This window comes from Arachis ipaensis, chromosome B8 (assembly GCF_059453495.1).
Source record: "Arachis ipaensis isolate K30076 ecotype BB chromosome B8, ASM5945349v1, whole genome shotgun sequence".
Taxonomy (NCBI): Eukaryota; Viridiplantae; Streptophyta; class Magnoliopsida; order Fabales; family Fabaceae; genus Arachis; species Arachis ipaensis.
The window spans coordinates 4,205,615-4,222,395 of record NC_142443.1 but is presented as its reverse complement, the minus strand read 5'-3'; the positions used below and the strand labels follow the sequence as shown (position 1 = coordinate 4,222,395).

At 35.8% G+C, this 16,781-nt stretch overlaps 3 protein-coding genes across 4 annotated transcripts; 2 read left to right on the top strand and 1 right to left on the bottom strand.

Moving 5' to 3' along the window:
- The first annotated feature begins 1,270 nt into the window (after positions 1-1,270).
- Positions 1,271-5,125, top strand: LOC107612560 (protein disulfide isomerase-like 1-4). Its single transcript, XM_016314241.3, has 12 exons — positions 1,271-2,047; positions 2,232-2,361; positions 2,700-2,865; positions 2,951-3,069; positions 3,185-3,265; positions 3,517-3,603; positions 3,717-3,791; positions 3,946-4,014; positions 4,098-4,178; positions 4,260-4,394; positions 4,541-4,597; positions 4,705-5,125. The coding sequence occupies exons 1-12, from the start codon at positions 1,479-1,481 to the stop codon at positions 4,894-4,896; spliced, it is 1,761 nt and encodes a 586-aa protein (XP_016169727.1). The 5' UTR covers positions 1,271-1,478; the 3' UTR covers positions 4,897-5,125.
- A 1,091-nt stretch (positions 5,126-6,216) lies between these two features.
- Positions 6,217-7,472, top strand: LOC107612561 (uncharacterized). Its single transcript, XM_016314242.3, has one exon. The coding sequence runs from the start codon at positions 6,613-6,615 to the stop codon at positions 7,174-7,176; it is 564 nt and encodes a 187-aa protein (XP_016169728.1). The 5' UTR covers positions 6,217-6,612; the 3' UTR covers positions 7,177-7,472.
- Positions 7,473-9,275: 1,803 nt separating this feature from the next.
- LOC107612562 (4-hydroxy-3-methylbut-2-en-1-yl diphosphate synthase (ferredoxin), chloroplastic) lies at positions 9,276-14,889 on the bottom strand. Of its 2 annotated transcripts, none has more exons than XM_016314243.3 (20): positions 14,437-14,889; positions 14,013-14,258; positions 13,576-13,733; positions 13,307-13,413; positions 13,106-13,206; positions 12,926-13,002; positions 12,616-12,735; positions 12,286-12,516; positions 12,066-12,182; positions 11,890-11,964; positions 11,684-11,761; positions 11,541-11,600; positions 11,362-11,424; positions 11,093-11,237; positions 10,744-10,882; positions 10,481-10,558; positions 10,242-10,401; positions 10,055-10,153; positions 9,815-9,919; positions 9,276-9,692 (listed from the first exon to the last, which is right to left on the bottom strand). In XM_016314243.3, exons 2-20 carry the CDS (start codon positions 14,227-14,229, stop codon positions 9,591-9,593), a joined length of 2,232 nt encoding a protein of 743 aa, XP_016169729.1. In that variant the 5' UTR covers positions 14,230-14,258; positions 14,437-14,889; the 3' UTR covers positions 9,276-9,590. The 2 variants fall into 2 exon arrangements, with proteins under 2 accessions (XP_016169729.1, XP_016169730.1); XM_016314244.3 differs by having other exon boundaries at positions 14,536-14,889.
- Positions 14,890-16,781: the final 1,892 nt, after the last annotated feature.

Below are 16,781 nucleotides of genomic sequence, written 5' to 3'. Positions count from 1 at the left end.
TGGTGATGTAAGGTGGCCTGTTCAGCATTAGAGTCTTGAATTACTCCTACCAATTGTATTTGGATTTTCAGCCTTTGACTTATCGTAGGATCTGATAATCTCATGGTGAAATTAGGAGCTATAGTAAGAATGACACTTCCATTTGAGAGTGTTGTTACTAATGCTCCGATCAAGGCATGTTGGTATTCTTTGAAAGTAGTATCTAAAAGAGCAACTTTGGCTGTTACCGGAAGAGATCTCCTTCCATGAAGGGTAAGAATGAGCCTGACTGCCCCTAGATGCATATGAGTGTAGCCTTGGTTTTGGTAGTTTTCGATGAGTTCTTGTGGGATTTCTAAGGTTATGTATTGTTCAGCAGTAGTGGCTTTTAAACCACACTGTTGGAGATTAGAGGACTGGATGACTTCTTTGGGAGGAGGAGAAGGGTTTCTATGGATGAGATGGCGAATAGAAATGAGGGTTGATTTCTTTTGTCTGTGGTAGAAAGAGTAAGGACTTATGAGAGGGTATTCAGTGGCCGGGGTACGTGAGTCTTCTGGAACATGAGTGAATTCTACCAACTGATCAATTTTATTTCCAAGAGTTTTCTTTAAACTGGAGGGTAATCGGTCTATGCTCAGAGGGGTAGAGTGATGTATAGGTTGAGAAGAGCTTGATGAGTCTGTGATATTCATGATTATATTTAGTGATTCTCTCTTACTTGCTTTTACTAGTAATACCTTCTTCTTCCTCTTATCAACCTGAGGCTCTGATACCACAGGGGTGGATCTCCAGTACTTCAGGATGACAATGAGATAATGCATCATTTGCTTATCCCAATCACTCTTTTCAACTATTATAACGAGTGAGATCAAAGGGTCCGAGCAAAACTTAGCATTATAACATTGAGTCCCTTTTCCACTATGAGAAATTCCCATGGATCTGGTCCATGCCATTTTCTGATGAAGAGTGGTATTATGATAGCACATGGATATAGGGAAGACAGAGCCCAGATATACCACATCATTTCCTCTGGTATAGGTCCTTGGATTATTGGTATAGTGCAAAAAGGGGTATCCACATCAAAGTACTTTGGATTTGGATGTATTTGGGTTATGGTAAAGAGCTGGTGTAACTAATAGAACAAAGTTTGATATCTTCTAAGAGGCATTTGTTTAAAAAGAAAAAGGGTGACAAAAGAAAGAAAAATAACCGAAAACAGCAAGTAAAGGACACAGTTTTTTTGGGTGGTGAAAGGACATGGGTTAATGGTAGATTTTCTTGTTAATTGTAATTAGCAAGTGAGTTTTGTTAAGACAGTTTTTGACCCAAAACGACGCCGTAGAGAGAGAGAAGAAGGTTCATTCTGTTTTACCCTGGAAACCGGAAAGTCAACAAAGTCAGTGTTAGCTACTTGGCTTCACATAACTTCACTGTTTACTCAGATCTCTTTCACTTCCGTTCGATCTTCGGTTTCTGGATTTGTCACTTGCTTCACAATGCGGATCTTCGTTCTCCTCTCCTTCACCACTCTCCTCCTCTTCTCCACCTTCTCAATTACTTATTGCAAGGACTCCGCCACCACCGCCGCCGCCGCCGCCGCTGATGACGATGAAGATCTCAGTTTCCTCGAAGAGGCCGATGACACCTCCTCCTCTCATCATCACCAGTACGAAGGTCACTACCCGGATCCCGACCAAATCGACGACGCTGATCTCGACGACTTCACTGGCTTCGACGAGACAGAGTTCAATCCTGACGCCTACAAAGAAGCCGAAGTGGACGAAAAGGATGTCGTCATTTTGAAGGATAAGAACTTCACCGACGTTGTCAAGAACAACCGCTACGTTATGGTTGAGTTCTACGCGCCTTGGTGCGGTCACTGCCAAGCCTTGGCTCCCGAGTACGCCGCCGCCGCCACTGAGCTGAAGGGCGAGAACGTCATTTTGGCGAAGGTGGATGCAACGGAGGAGAACGAATTAGCGCAGGAGTACGATATACAGGGTTTTCCCACCGTGTACTTCTTCATTGATGGAGTTCACAAGACTTACAATGGCCTCAGGAACAAGTAACTATCTCGTTCTCAATTCTCTATCTCTGTGGAATTTGATTCTAACTATGTGTTTGACAGATTTAGAATTCAGCGGTGTAATTGCATCCAAGCTGAAATTTGATGTCACGTTGTGTTTTGTATACAAGTTCTTGCTTTTGTTGGATCTGAATTTTACTTTGTTTTTGAATTTGGGATGCAGAGATGCTATAGTGAGCTGGATTAAGAAGAAGATAGGACCTGGTATCTACAACATTACCACAGTGGAGGATGCTGAACGCATTTTGACCTCCGAAAGCAAAGTTGTTTTGGGATTCCTTAACTCTTTAGTCGTAAGTATTTATATGTCTTCGTCAAGCTACAATCGCCTGTTTGGTTAGATCTGGTAGGACCGGTATCAAAGTGAAGTGGAATTTGTCTCTTTTTTTTTTGTACCTTTTAACATGGATTTTGAAATTGATGGTTACTAATGATATTCATCATGATAACTTGATCTTGTCGTAGCAAGTCTATGTTTCCCAATTGACCAGTCAACAAATTTCTCCTTGATGAAGCTGCACGATATGTTATTGTCATTTATCTGGATTATATGATAGGGTTAAGCAAACCTATATAATTGTATATTTAAAATGTTGGTTGTTATGCTTCATTAACCCTGTCATAAAATCAGGGTCCGGAGAGTGACGAGCTAGCTGCTGCATCAAGACTTGAGGATGAAGTCACCTTTTATCAAACTGTGAATCCTGATGTGGCGAAGCTTTTCCATATTGACCCGAGCATTAAGCGCCCAACTTTGATCCTGATCAAGAGAGAAGAGGAAAAACTGAACCATTTTGGTTTGTTTTCTATCTTATTCTTCCCTCTTCTGCTAGTTAACATGATGTTTACAGTAAAGATGTATTTTTCCCCCCATCTCTGCAGATGGTCAATTTGTGAAGTCTGAACTAGCAGACTTTGTGTTCGCCAATAAGCTTCCCTTGGTAACAACTTTTACAAGAGAAAGCGCACCATCAGTTTTTGAAAATCCAATCAAGAAACAGGTAATTATCCATATGCATCTATCTATCTAATTATATTGTAATCTTGAGATATTCTTTAGAAATGACACCACATTATCCTTCTAATGGTGTTATGTTTTTTAAACTGAACATTTAGATATTGTTGTTTGCAACCTCAAACGATTCGGAAAAGTTCCTCCCGGTATTTCAAGATGCAGCAAAATTTTTCAAGGGGAAGGTATGTTTCATTGCAGGCTGTTATTGGCTTTCTATATGTTATAACTTTTTTTCTCTTTAGAGCGTCGACGAATGTGTATATGACTTGTATTTCAGAACACTACTATTTAAATACAATACATGCTATACCTCAGAATTCAGGTGCAGGGTACTGCTGTATGGGTCATGAAAGTAGACTGGGAGGATGGAGTTGATGAAATTTAGTTGAGTCACATTGAGTTAATGAATAATTGTATGTTTTATCTGTTGCAGCTGATCTTTGTGTATGTGCAAGTGGATAATGAAGATGTTGGAAAGCCGGTTTCAGATTACTTTGGTATATCTGGGGATGGTCCAAATGTAATTAGTCCTTCTTCCCTTTCAAATTTATTTAAGAGGTTGAGGTTTGAAAGTTATGATATTTCACATATTACATGAAATGAATTTAAGTAACCATTGGAATTTCAATGCAGGTACTTGCATACACTGGTAATGATGATGGAAGAAAATTTGTGCTTGATGGGGAGATGACTATTGACAAAATAAAGGTATTCTGTTTGCCTTCTTGCAAGGGGTTCTGTTAGAAGTTGCTACCAAGTTGTGGGATGATCTTGGATGTTAGTTTTGAATTCTGTTAGTTAACAAGGTTTAAATTGAAAACTGTATTTTGGCTAAAGATTCCAAATCTTTATTCTATATCAGGCGTTTGGGGAAGATTTCCTTCAAGACAAGCTAAAACCTTTCTACAAGTCGGATCCAGTTCCAGAAAGTGTGAGTTGTTTTCTTTTCCAGCCATGAATCATATTCTATTGAATCAGTCGATGATGTGTAACCTTTTGTTATCTTGGTGACAGAATGATGGTGATGTGAAAATAGTTGTTGGGAATAACTTTGACAAAATTGTCTTGGATGAATCAAAGGATGTTCTCCTAGAGGTATAATTGAACCCACTAGATTGGTGTTACATTTGTATCTGTACCTTGGACATGTTAGTTTAATGTTTGTCATAATCTCAGATTTATGCTCCCTGGTGTGGTCACTGCCAAGCACTGGAACCAATATACAACAAACTTGCAAAACATCTTCGCAGTATTGACTCACTTGTCATAGCCAAGATGGATGGAACAACAAATGAGCATCCTAGGGCAAAGGTAAACAATATAAATTTAAACTAGACTCATTCTAAATTTTGAATTTTCAAGGATGCAGAAAAACACTTTGTTTTGCCTTTCATGAATACATCTGTATGCAGTCATGATAGGATTCAAGAATTAATCGATTCATATTCACTTTGCAGTCTGATGGATTCCCCACACTACTCTTCTTCCCAGCAGGAAACAAGAGTTTTGACCCTGTACGTTGATATTTCATTTACTTTAGATCCGACTCGTGATCATTTCTTTTACATGGAAGATATGTATGTCCTTGTCTAAACATGCTATCGGTTCATTGTGTCTGCAGATTACCGTTGATACAGATCGTACAGTGGTAGCTTTCTACAAGTTCCTCAAGAAACATGCATCAATCCCATTCAAGCTCCAGAAACCAGCCTCGGCCTCGACTTCTAAACCTGAGGGTACTGATGTTACCAAGGAGAGTTCTGACGTCAAGGAAAGCAAGAGTAGCAGTAGCGACTTGAAGGATGAATTATAAGGTGAATTAAGTTATATATATTTATATTTACAAAGAGGCATGATTAGGCAAAGACGACTGAGCACAACTAAAAAGGAGAAAAGAATATTTCCCCAGAGAAGAAAGTGGGATAAAATGGGGGCCAATATATGTATTACTATCATCTTTAATTCTTTCGACTTTTTCTTTTGGATATTTTAGAATTTTGGTTAGACTTCGTTAAAGAAAGAATTACTTATATTTTAGTTTATTTATTTAGCTCACCAATAATAAATTTTGCTCGACCAGTAATTATTTGAAAAAATATTTAACGCAAGGAGATATTATAAATGAACACAGGAATAATTAAGGGGCAAATAATCTTTGGGTTTCCTGACAAATGTTGATTGTTTAATAAGGAATTTCTTATATCTTCATGAGTCTGGAAGACAATTGTTTCTGTTTTGTGTGGGTTATATGACGACTTCTATATCAATTTGATTATCACCTGCTAAACTGAAATATAATAGTAGCAAGGGAGCAATGCCTAACATTTGATATCCTTCCATTGTCATTGAGCCTTGTCCTGTTATTATTGAGATAAACATTATACAACTACTAATGCCTTTAAATGCCGATAAGTCAATTATATGAAACTCACATTATTTTTATTATTATTATTATTATTAAAAGCGTCAATCGTTCCAGCCTAAGTAATTGGGAGGATGTGTTAAATAAGGGAAATCTCAGAAAATCAAATATAATCACGTTTAAGTAACCTTTCTTTTCCCCTCTTTTGATGTGTTTATAATTTATAACTTGAAATTAATCATGAAAGTCATCATGAATCCTTATTGCCATGAAAAGAGCCTTAAATACTTGAAACTGAAAACTATAATGGCATTTTAAGTGTTCGGAATATGACAAATATATTATAGTATGTCTCATCATTGATAGACACTATTGTTTTAACTTTTAACCAACTTGACTCTATCATTCCATCAATACATAGAAACAGTGTGCACCGCCATAACGTAGACATACAAGTACAATTAACCCCTACGAAAATATAAAGTTCTCTCCTGAATTGCATGAAAAGCAAGCTTTTCCCTTCATTAAAAATGTACATGCCTGTTTCCAAGTACATAAAAAATTACTTGAAACATGCGAGTGCGGTATGCCTGGTTCCATGCAATTCCGCATATACGTCTACTCTGTCTCCATCTGTACATACATGTGAAATAATATGTCCACAAATAAGCACGTAACTCTCATAAAATTAAAATTAAATAACTTACTCTTCATATATTATATATAGTTTATATACGCTATCTCAGCTCAATTTCATTTTTATAACTCAAAAACACTAGTTTCTTTTCCACGAAACAAGGTTGTTTTGCATTTCACATGATCTTTTCTTCCTTATTAATCTTCAACGACTAAGAAAAATTATTTCCTCTAATTCGCGCCTCTTTCCGTTTTCCCAACGCTTACGTGTCCGGATCCCGTGCCTCCATTCCCGCTGACCGTTCGATTATTTTCCAAAATCTCGAGATCTTCTCTAACCTAACCGTTTTATCAGCTGTCACTTCTCACACACTCGGATCTACCGGTTTTCCCTTTTTGCTTCGATTCAAACACTTTCTCACACACATTCTTCAGTCTTCATAGTTCGTTCCTCTTCATTTTCAATTTCAACTTCAAATTCAGATCTACGTTCTTCTGTTCTCCACTTTGTTCTTCTCTGAACCAATAACAATGGCGAGTGCGAGATCCTTGTTTGTTTTTCTCGCTCTACTCTCCTTATTATTGTTGCACCATCACCTCACTGTCTCAGCAGAGTCTCCGCCGTCTCCGTCACCGGAATCGCCAGCTGACTCGCCCGCAAGCTCACCGGTAAAGTCATCCTCATCTCCATCTCCATCTCCATCTCCTTCACTTTCTCCTTCTGTTTTGGCTTTTGCTCCTGGCGTTGGCGCTCCAAACTCTGCTCCGGCCAGTTCGCCAGACGCTTCATCGCCGCCGGAGCCTTATTCGGAAACTCAGAGTCCTGATTTTTCGCCGGAGAGCTCTCCATTTACATCTCCATCTCCTTCACCAGCGGATGGAAGCTCACTAAGCCGCGCCGGTTTGGACCCCGAGGATGAGACCGCAACTGCATCCGGAGAAGGAGGAATGAGCGGCGGCAAGAAGGCCGGGATAGTGATCGGAGTTATCGTTGCCGCCGCCGTGGTTGCACTGGCAGGGATGGTGTACAAGAAGCGGCAGGAGAATATACGGCGCTCTCAGTACGGATCCGCTGCCAGAGGAGGGCTTCTGTAATATACGTAGTAGGTTTATACGTACAACTACGTTAACATGTAACACACGTTTGTTTTTGCTATTATACCATAGATTCAATATTTTTCTAGCTGCTAGATTCATTATTCATTCCATTATTATTGGTTGTGGCGGATACTATGTTGATTCCATTTGATTCTTTATTTTGTTGGTCATCATGTGATGATTGAAACATCTTTCTTCCATTTTTAAGAGTATCATCATCATTTTGCAGATCTTCTTATTTGCTAGCTGTAATAGTGATAATAAATAAAGGTTGTGGGGAATTTATATTATTTTACTTCACTTCTGATTTGTAGTTTTCTACACTTTCGGTCTAATATTGTTATTGTAGGTAAAGAAAACGAAAAGGGAATAGAAAAATGATGATTTACACTTAAGATTTAGTTATTTTGTATGCTAAAAGTATATTTTAAGAAAATAATAATATAATTTTTTTAAGTTTTGAATACATTTAATACATTAAAAATATAAAAATATTTATTATTTCAATAATTTTTAATAAAACATTTTTCTTAGCAAATTCCTAACTTAATTAAGACAAAAAAATTTAATTTCGATGCCTTCAGTATATAATAATTTTATATTTTATATTTTATTTGGATTCAGAACAATTATGTAAGACATTTCATGTGAAAAAAAAGTTTGTGCAATTGATGTCAAGTCTAAGATTGATTTAGCTTTGAATAAAACTTTACAACTAAACAAAATATCTAACTAAGTCTAACTAACTTATTATAACTATTTCGCGCTTCTTTTTCTCTTCTTTCTCCTTCTCCTTCTTCTCCTCTTTCTCCTTTTTCTTTTCCTTCTCCTTCTCCTTCACGTTTTTCCTCCTTCTTTGCATTCCTCCTCCTCTTCCCGCTAATGTTGCTACTTCTTTTTTTCTTCTTCCTCTTTTTTTTTTCATCTTTTTCTATTCTTATCATCGTCACCAACACTTCCATCTCTTCGTTATTATCATCATCGTCATCTTCTTCTTATATATATATATCAATTTAAATTCAGAATGCACCGAAATTTCTTAACGATGACGATACACAAATAAACTCAGTTTAAAACAAATTCAGACCATAATACATCAAAATTAAATCTAGAATGCACCGAAATTTAATGATAACCCAACTTTTCCTCTCCTTCTTCATTGTCATCATCATCTTCTTCCTCTCCTCTTCCTCCTCTTTTTTTCTCACCTTTTTATTTCGTCATCTCGTCGTCACTACCACCACATCACCACCTCTATCTCCTTCTCTTTCTTTTTTTATTTGAATTTTTTTTATCTCCTCCTTCCTTTTCCTCCTCCTCCTCTATCATAATTATTATCATCATCGTTAAGTTCAAATCTGTAATGCAGCGAAATTCCTTAATGATGACGGCACACAAATACCCTTAGTTTAAAACAATTTTAAACTAAAAGTGCACCTTATTTAAATTCAAAATACACCGAAATTAAATCTAGAATGTATCAAACTCAAAATTTCTCCTCTTTTTTTTCATCATTATCATCATCTTCTTTTCTTCATCTTTTTCTTATTGTTTTATCTTCTCATTATTCTCTGGTTTACTCTTTTATCAAGAATAAAAAAAAATAAGTAAAGAAGAAGAAAAAATGTAATAAAAAAAATAAGTAAAGAAGAAGAAAAAATGTATAATGCTGCAAAATCACTAGGAAGAGGAGGAGGAAAAGAAAAAAAAAAGCAGCAACAAAAATAAAATTAAAAGAAGAACGACGAGAAGGAAACACGCAAAGAAAAAGGAACGCTAAAAAAAGGAGGAGAAACAGGAAGAAGGAGAAGAAGAAGGAAGAGAAGAGGAACACAGGAACGTTCAAGTAATTGGAGGTGTATTCACACTCTCACTAATGAGACTGATTTGACCAATTTGATTGAACTTGATTGTAAAAAAGATTTGGATGTGTAACATGACTTTTTAATTTTAGTTTATTCTAATGAATATTTTTATTTAAGCTAATAAACCCAGACAATAAGCCAAGGCGTACAAACGAGATTCTTACAATTCGATAAACAATTTGTGCAAACTTAAATTATTTTTTGCATATTGGGTGACAAACATGAGAGTGGTTTTCTTGTTTCTGTAATTTGTTAAACATGCAACCTTAGCCTTCTTAAGATAATATTACAGGGCATTGTTCCAACTTCCAACCCATCATTCTCCACATATTGCTATTTATTTTTACTGATGGGGGTAAAGCAAAATACATTGTGGTCTGTAACTCTATATCTCATGCAGCTGTGGAGCACCCCCACCCCCTTCAACTTTGAAATCAAGACTTCAATTACAAGAAAATTTTCTGACTACGTTGAAAGTAAATTTCAATACTAGAACATCACATGTACACCAGGACCCTAAACTCTTCACTCAGGATCCATTAACCTTTACTCATCTGCAGGAGGGTCTACCCACCTTCCATGCTCTTTTATTAAATCAATCAATGCATTGGTTGCATACTCCATTTCAATTCCTCGCTTCACCACAGTCTGTAATTATAATATCATTGAACTTAGTTTCAAACTTCACTCACCAAAGAAAACTAAAAGTTGGTTTTTCTTTTTTTTTGTTAGGTGTGATGCTAGTAATTTGGGAATGAAGAATATGTTACCTTCCCAACATAAAGGTCAATCTTTCCGGGAGCTCCTCCCACATAACCAAAGTCTGCATCAGCCATCTCTCCGGGTCCATTTACAATGCATCCCATGATTGCAATCTGATGCAGGAGACAACAACACATTACAAAAACAGCAGAGTTTCTTGTTTTATGCAACTTTGCAAACCATAGTGCATTGTTACAAGAGCGAGATGCGTGGTTTACAGAGGAAAGGAGTTAGGAGTAGGTGATTACCGAAACACCAGGCAAGTGTGATGTCTTTTCCCGAATTTGTGCACTTATTTCTTGAAGATCAAACAATGTTCTGCCACAGGATGGGCATGACACATACTCCTGCAACACATTAGACATAGAAGTAAAGATCACAGATGCTATTCCTTCGAATTCAACGTATGTCTTGTTAAAGGGTTGAACAACATACTGTCTTTGTGTTTCTCATTCTGCACCCTTGCAGCAAATTGAAAGATGTATTTCTGAGGAACTCGAAATCCTTGTCTGGGGCTTCTAAGAGGATACCATCTCCAAGCCCATCAACCAGCAGTGCTCCAGCATTAGAACCGGCTCCAATGACTAAGTCATCCCTGTAAGTAGAAGAACTTTGGTTTCACAAGGACTGCATTTCTCGAATCTTGAACAATAAATACCATAACTTTGAATTACCTATGAATCCCATGTGGAAACTGAATGTGGTGGATGACAGGGAAGTCCAGAGAATTTTCAGAGAGGTACTCAAATAGCCTGACATCAATGTTAATAAATCAGGATTACCATAATCATATACACATGCAGGTAGCAGTGTTAAGTGGGTCATTTATTACTATTTAGAGAGAGGAGCCAAGAAAAGAGGGTCTAGGATTGATACTGATTGCATTGATGCAGCCAGATTGATGCAACAAATAGTTAATCATGAGTAACATTGTCACCTTCTTGCTGCATGAACTCTACTAATTTTCTCTTCTGTATAAGGCAGCTCATGAAGAATCATAGTAGCATCAACACCTTTGAGAATTTCCAGTTCTTCATATGGCTCGTCACCTCGTACAGACACAACCAGCCGTGTACCTAACAGAACCAAAAAGTCACCTAAGATCACATATGAACTTTGAAGTGCATGTATAAAGATGTTATCATAGCAAATTGTAAATTTCAGCATATAAATTTGTTAACAAACTTATATCCTCCTTAGCTCATGTCAAAAATTCAAAGTAACAAGTAATTTTCACAAGGAGTGTAAAATGTCATTAAACCTTAAGGATAGTCATTGGGTAGTACCTTGTGGCAAAAGCTTGTACGCTCCAGTAGATAGTTCCTTAAGATTTACTAGAACTATGGCATTGGGTAATGGCTTTGTTAGCTGCTCTGACAAAGGAGTTATAACCCCCATACTTATATCTATCAGTCTCTTGAGAGCTAGCCGCTGATACAGTATCCAAAATGGGAAAGAGGGAACAAACCATGCCATCAGTTGCAATTGATTGAAAAATACAGTAGTATGAGGAATGAGGCAGAACAGGTAATGGTGCCTTGGTAAAGGTTCTTACAGAATCATGGTCATCTACTGGAGGAAGTTCCCGCAACAAGATTGAATCTACTGTTGCCAGATCCTGCATATATATAACAGTATACTGTCAATAATTTCTTATTTAAATCCATCAGATATTCATTCAACAAAAAGAGCAACAGAAACCCCTTTTTTGACATGTAAAAAAGTAACAGAAACCTTAAATGGCATGCCAACAACGAGTTTGGCCGCAAGTGACTTGTAGAGAAGCTCTGGCATCTGCAAAAAATATTAGGGGAAATAAATTTTAGAATGATGTAATGTACCCGTGCTTGCAAATCGAAAATGTTCCAAAATGTTACCTTCAACTGATCCAAGGTTACTGCCATGAGAACAGAACCGTCCCGGTGGAGGACACCTCGGTAATCCACTTCCTCACCCTGTATTACATTGTAAATGTGTTACAAATGTATGAGGAGTTCCATAAGGAAAACATGGAAAACTTTTCTTAATTGTCTGCATGTGGTATGTATTTTGGTTAAGTTTGTTACACAAGTTTATACTTTACCTCTTTTTGCACCGGCAATTGACCAGTTCGGCGCTGGAAGTCAAAATAATGTCTATGCTTTTCTTCATAAGGTGCCTGTAGAAATAGATCCATCAGAATTCCTTGGTATTTGTCAATGTAAGAAGAGTCTAGTTGACTTAGGATTTCAAACAAAGGCATTCATTTGAATCACATACCACTCCTTTCTGGAGTTCAGCTGCTTTCATTCCAAGGTTTGCTAACCTTCTACAAGGATCTATCTCCTCCTCTGGTGGTTCAGTGAGTGAAACCCTTATTGTATCACCTAACCCATCCTGAACAAAGACATATCAAAATAGTACACCATAATGAATGGTAAGAAGCTGAATGAACATATCCTTTTTTTTAATAATTAGCAATACATTATTATATCCATACCTGAAGAAGAGTACCAATGCCAATTGCAGACTTCATCCTTCCATCCTCACCTTCTCCAGCTTCAGTTACTCCCAAGTGTAACGGATAATCCCAGCCTTGGACATACATTTCAGCTACAAGTAACCGGTATGCTTGGACCATGATAACCGGATTGCTTGCTTTCATAGAAAAAACAAAATTGTGAAAGTCCAACTTTCGACATATCCTTGCAAATTCAAAGGCAGATTCAACCTGTTGCAATCATTGTTTATGAGAAGGAAAATTCTCTGTTGAAAATCACATAAATTACCAGAGACATATAGCAGAATGGGAGGGGGAAGTACTGCTTACCATTCCCCTTGGAGAATCTCCATAATAGCTCATTATACGATCTGAAAGACTGCCATGGTTTGTCCCGATGCGCATTGCTCTCCCATATTTCTTACACTTCTCAACCAATGGTGTGAATACCTGGCAATAAATAAAGCTTAAAGTAAGTCAGTAAAAAGAAGGAAATAAAGTTTTTAAACATCAGTGAACAAAACAATTCTAGCAAACAAAAATAAGGCCTTGTTTGGACATGGATTCTGCTTCGGTGAAACCCTGCTCAGATTTTTGTCTGGAAAACAAGAAGTGGACAAGGGAAGGGGATGGTCTTTACCTGTTCAATATGCTCAAGTTCTTTCTGATAGTCATCTTCAGTGTACTCTAACTGTTCAAATTGAGCCCGTCTATCAGCTGCGAAAGGCCACAATCATGGATTCAGAATATAAGCAAACAATTAAAACAAATGAAGGGGGAAAAAAGATTGACAAATAACAATTTGAAGAGGTGCACATACCAAAATTTCCCGGGTTGACACGGATCTTTTCAAAGCATTCAGCCACTCGCAAAGCAACGGATGGAGCAAAATGAATATCAGCCACCAAAGGAATGTTGTAGCTGGACACACAAATAAAAAATTTGAAAACATAAGATGAACTTACAACTTACAGCATCAACTTTTTTAATAAATCTCAAGAATAACCACATTAATACTTACTTTTTCTGCACAAGGGAGTTCTTAATCTCATAACATGCATCAGCTTCTTTCTTTCCCTGTACTGTTATTCTCACAATATCAGCTCCTTTATCTGCTATTTTCATCACCTGCCAATAAACAACAGATAAATAAACATAATCCACCAATTCCATCAATAGTTATTTTTCTTTTTCAACAGAAAAAAAGGAAACACAGATAAATAGCGGAAACGATGTAACTTAAATAGAAGCTTGTAATGTAAATTGAAAGCAGAAGAAAAGATGTAAAACCTGTTCAACTGTCCCAGCAACATCCTTAGTGTCAGTTGTAGTCATCGTCTGAATTCTTATCGGATGCTCACTACCAAGAGCCACGTTACCAACCATCACTGTCCTTGTCTTCCTCCTAACCATCTTGTGTAATGATTCACAATATTTTTGCCTAGGAACTACATTGAAATTATTAACCATGCCTCAGAGAAAGCTAAAATGAATAGATAACCACATAGCAGAAACACTCCAAATACCAATTAGGCTCCATAGATTACATATACATTTGGTTGTGAAATTGATGGACAACAAAGGCAACTGAAGCTATAAATTCAATTTGAAAATAAAGAGGAGGATTTGAGGTATGGAACTTATTCTTCACATAGAACAATTTGCTTTGATTGCATGCATCATATAGAAATCAGTTTTCAAGTGTCTCTCTGCATCAATAATCATACCTAGAAGAGGACTTCCTGGGGATGCAGGTTGAAGTTCAGCAATATCCTGGCCCCCAGAACTTGAGTTCCTGATAATTGAAACCTTTGTTCTTCCAGACTTGAATCTCCTCAAATCAGAAACTCTCACAAAATCCATACTTTTTGCAAACCCCAAGCTGGAATCTCTGGTCTTGAGGGCAGAAAAAGAGGCTGGCACAGCTCCTGCACCCGCAGCCATTTTCAAAGAGTAACAGCACCTCACCTCACCTTGATCACATTAAACAAAACTCAAATCAACTTTGGGCATATGAGAAACAAGTACAAACATGTCATAATTAACAAAAAAAAAAAAAAAAAAACAAGGAATTCTCTCTGAATGAATTTCAAATTAGGAACAGATAGAAAGCATAAGCTAACATAACAAGTTTATATATTGAATCTGTACCTAAAGAGTGCTGGGAATTGAGAAAGGAAGAGTTTTGGAAAGTGGGTTGTGAAGAAATGAGAGAGTTGAATTTAAGAGTGCTTTCAAGTATGGGATTACCTGGTTAAAATGAAGGTGATTGATGGAGAGAGTGAAGGGTCTGGAGAGTGTGAAGAAAGAAGTGAAATTGGTGGTGGAAACTGGAAAGTGTAAAACAATATTCAATGGTCTCTTTTTTTTGCCCTTTTGATCTTTTATTTTTTTCTGATTTCTATGTGCCTCTTTTCTCAGATTCAAAGGCACCGAGATTTGAATGTGTATTTATTAGAGCATGAAGAAATGAATTAGATTTACAAGGTCAAGAAAAAAAGGGGGTACATTTTCTTAGTACTCAGAACAAGACAACAAAATTGTCTGCTTAGCTTTACACACCAAATCAGCATCTAAAGAAACATTATCCTCAGCCAGAAATTCAACTTTGCGCATTTACCCTTTATTTTTTAATTAATTTTTTCAGTTTTAGTGAACCACGCATTAAACATTTTTTATGAACAACAAGTGATAGATAATACAAATACATAATAAATTTTCTTAAAAGTAAATATATATTGACCGTATAATTTAAATGACATAGTCTCTCCATATTCATGTAGAAATTGCGAATTTAAATCTCTCTATATTTGAAAAAAAAAATATATTGATTTAAATATTTCATAATTAATCAATTGCAAGGGGCCAAGTAGCAAATTATGTTTGACTGAATGACCCCTGGTTTTGCAGCGGAAATTAATTGGAGGGAAGGGCGGTTAGGTGTAACGTGGTGGTTAGGTGAGTTGGTGGTCAAGGAAGAAGGACAGTGAAGTCATTTCAACATAATTAGGAAATTAAAGAGTCAAATTAAAAACTCAAACAATTCTTAAAATAATAAAATGTAGACCACCTTCTGATGATTTGTCCTACTATCTTTTTTTCACAATCATGTTATATATTCACAACAAAAATTATCTCGCATAAAACAATATATATTAATTAATTTTAAGTGTTCACATTTCTTTTTCTTTGTTCTCTTTTTTAGTTTTATCCGTCTATTTAGACTTAGAATGTCTTGGTGGAATATTCCAATGCTATACGACATCCAAATAAATAAAGGATTATTATTATTAGTAATAAAATAATAAAGGCAACGTTGAAGATTGAATACTGGGGATGCGTGTTGGAAACACACGCACAATCCAACGAACACAGATAGATTAGGAAATAGGAACCCTCAATTGCAAATTGAGGTAAAAAAAAAAAGAGTGATAAAATTAAAATTTTAAGGGGTTTTTATACCAAGTGTTTAAAGCATTTTAAATATTAAATTATAAATTTTAATAGTATAAAAATAAAATATTAATTTAAAGTATTAACTAATATTAATAAAAAATATTAATTCCTTAACATTTTTTTTTGGTAAATATATTTGAAGTCTTTAACGTAACATGTATTTAATAAATATTGAAATATAAAAATTGTCAACGTGTGTTTTAAAAATCACTTTAAAAGTACTATCATTAAAAAATTTATATAAAAATACAAGTCAAATATAAATTTTTTAAATTTTATATTCATTAAATACGTTGAAAAAATAACAAATTTTCACTTTTATCCTCTTAACAATGCCACCAGAATACTTTTTATATTTTCAAAATTATTCGTAACCCACACTTATATATTATATTAAAAATATATTAGGGATGAGTATTGAATCAAAAATCTTTTTTTGATATAAAAAATCTTTAATCATTAAATTAAAATATTTAATAAAAAATATTATATTTTTATTTATATAAAAATCAAATCTATTTAATAATATATAAATATCAAACTATAACACTAAAATCTCATTAGATTATTGAATATTGTAATTATTTTAGATCTCGGTATGCACAAGCACAACACTCGAATCACACTTTGTTTTTTGGTTAATAACACTCGAATAACTCTACTCCTCCATCTTCTGTTACTTACAAAAAAAAGAAGCCTAATCAAAGGATTATTTGGGCTTATTAGTCTCTTGAATTTGGGCTTCCAGTTCTTCCTCTAAACAAAAAAAAATATTGGATAGTTGTTTGATAATATATATTTGGTCACGGTCTCACGGATTATTCGTTGTTTGATTCTTACTTAACAATTATCAATCATTCAAGACCAAAAAAAATATATATATATCAATCATTGTTACCTAAGAAGTTAATAATATACTTAACTTTAAACTAATTTGGATTGGTCGAGTGGTCAACTCATTCGTCCGTTTAAGCAAGTGTTGGGAGTTTGAATCCTACTTGTTGCATGCAGCAACTCATTGGCCAGCGGCAGACCCTTAA

Bases quoted from the DNA above. Each gene is read 5' to 3' on its own strand.
- LOC107612560 (XM_016314241.3), top strand. From the start codon at position 1,479: ATGCGGATCTTCGTTCTCCTCTCCTTCACCACTCTCCTCCTCTTCTCC. The intron at 2,048-2,231 runs GTAACTATCTCG...TTTGGGATGCAG, and splicing joins TACAATGGCCTCAGGAACAA to AGATGCTATAGTGAGCTGGA. The intron at 4,179-4,259 runs GTATAATTGAAC...TCATAATCTCAG, and splicing joins CAAAGGATGTTCTCCTAGAG to ATTTATGCTCCCTGGTGTGG.
- LOC107612561 (XM_016314242.3), top strand. From the start codon at position 6,613: ATGGCGAGTGCGAGATCCTTGTTTGTTTTTCTCGCTCTACTCTCCTTA.
- LOC107612562 (XM_016314243.3), bottom strand. From the start codon at position 14,229: ATGGCTGCGGGTGCAGGAGCTGTGCCAGCCTCTTTTTCTGCCCTCAAG. The intron at 13,207-13,306 runs GTAAGTATTAAT...TTGTGTGTCCAG, and splicing joins AACTCCCTTGTGCAGAAAAA to CTACAACATTCCTTTGGTGG. The intron at 9,693-9,814 runs GTAACATATTCT...TTATAATTACAG, and splicing joins TTGACCTTTATGTTGGGAAG to ACTGTGGTGAAGCGAGGAAT.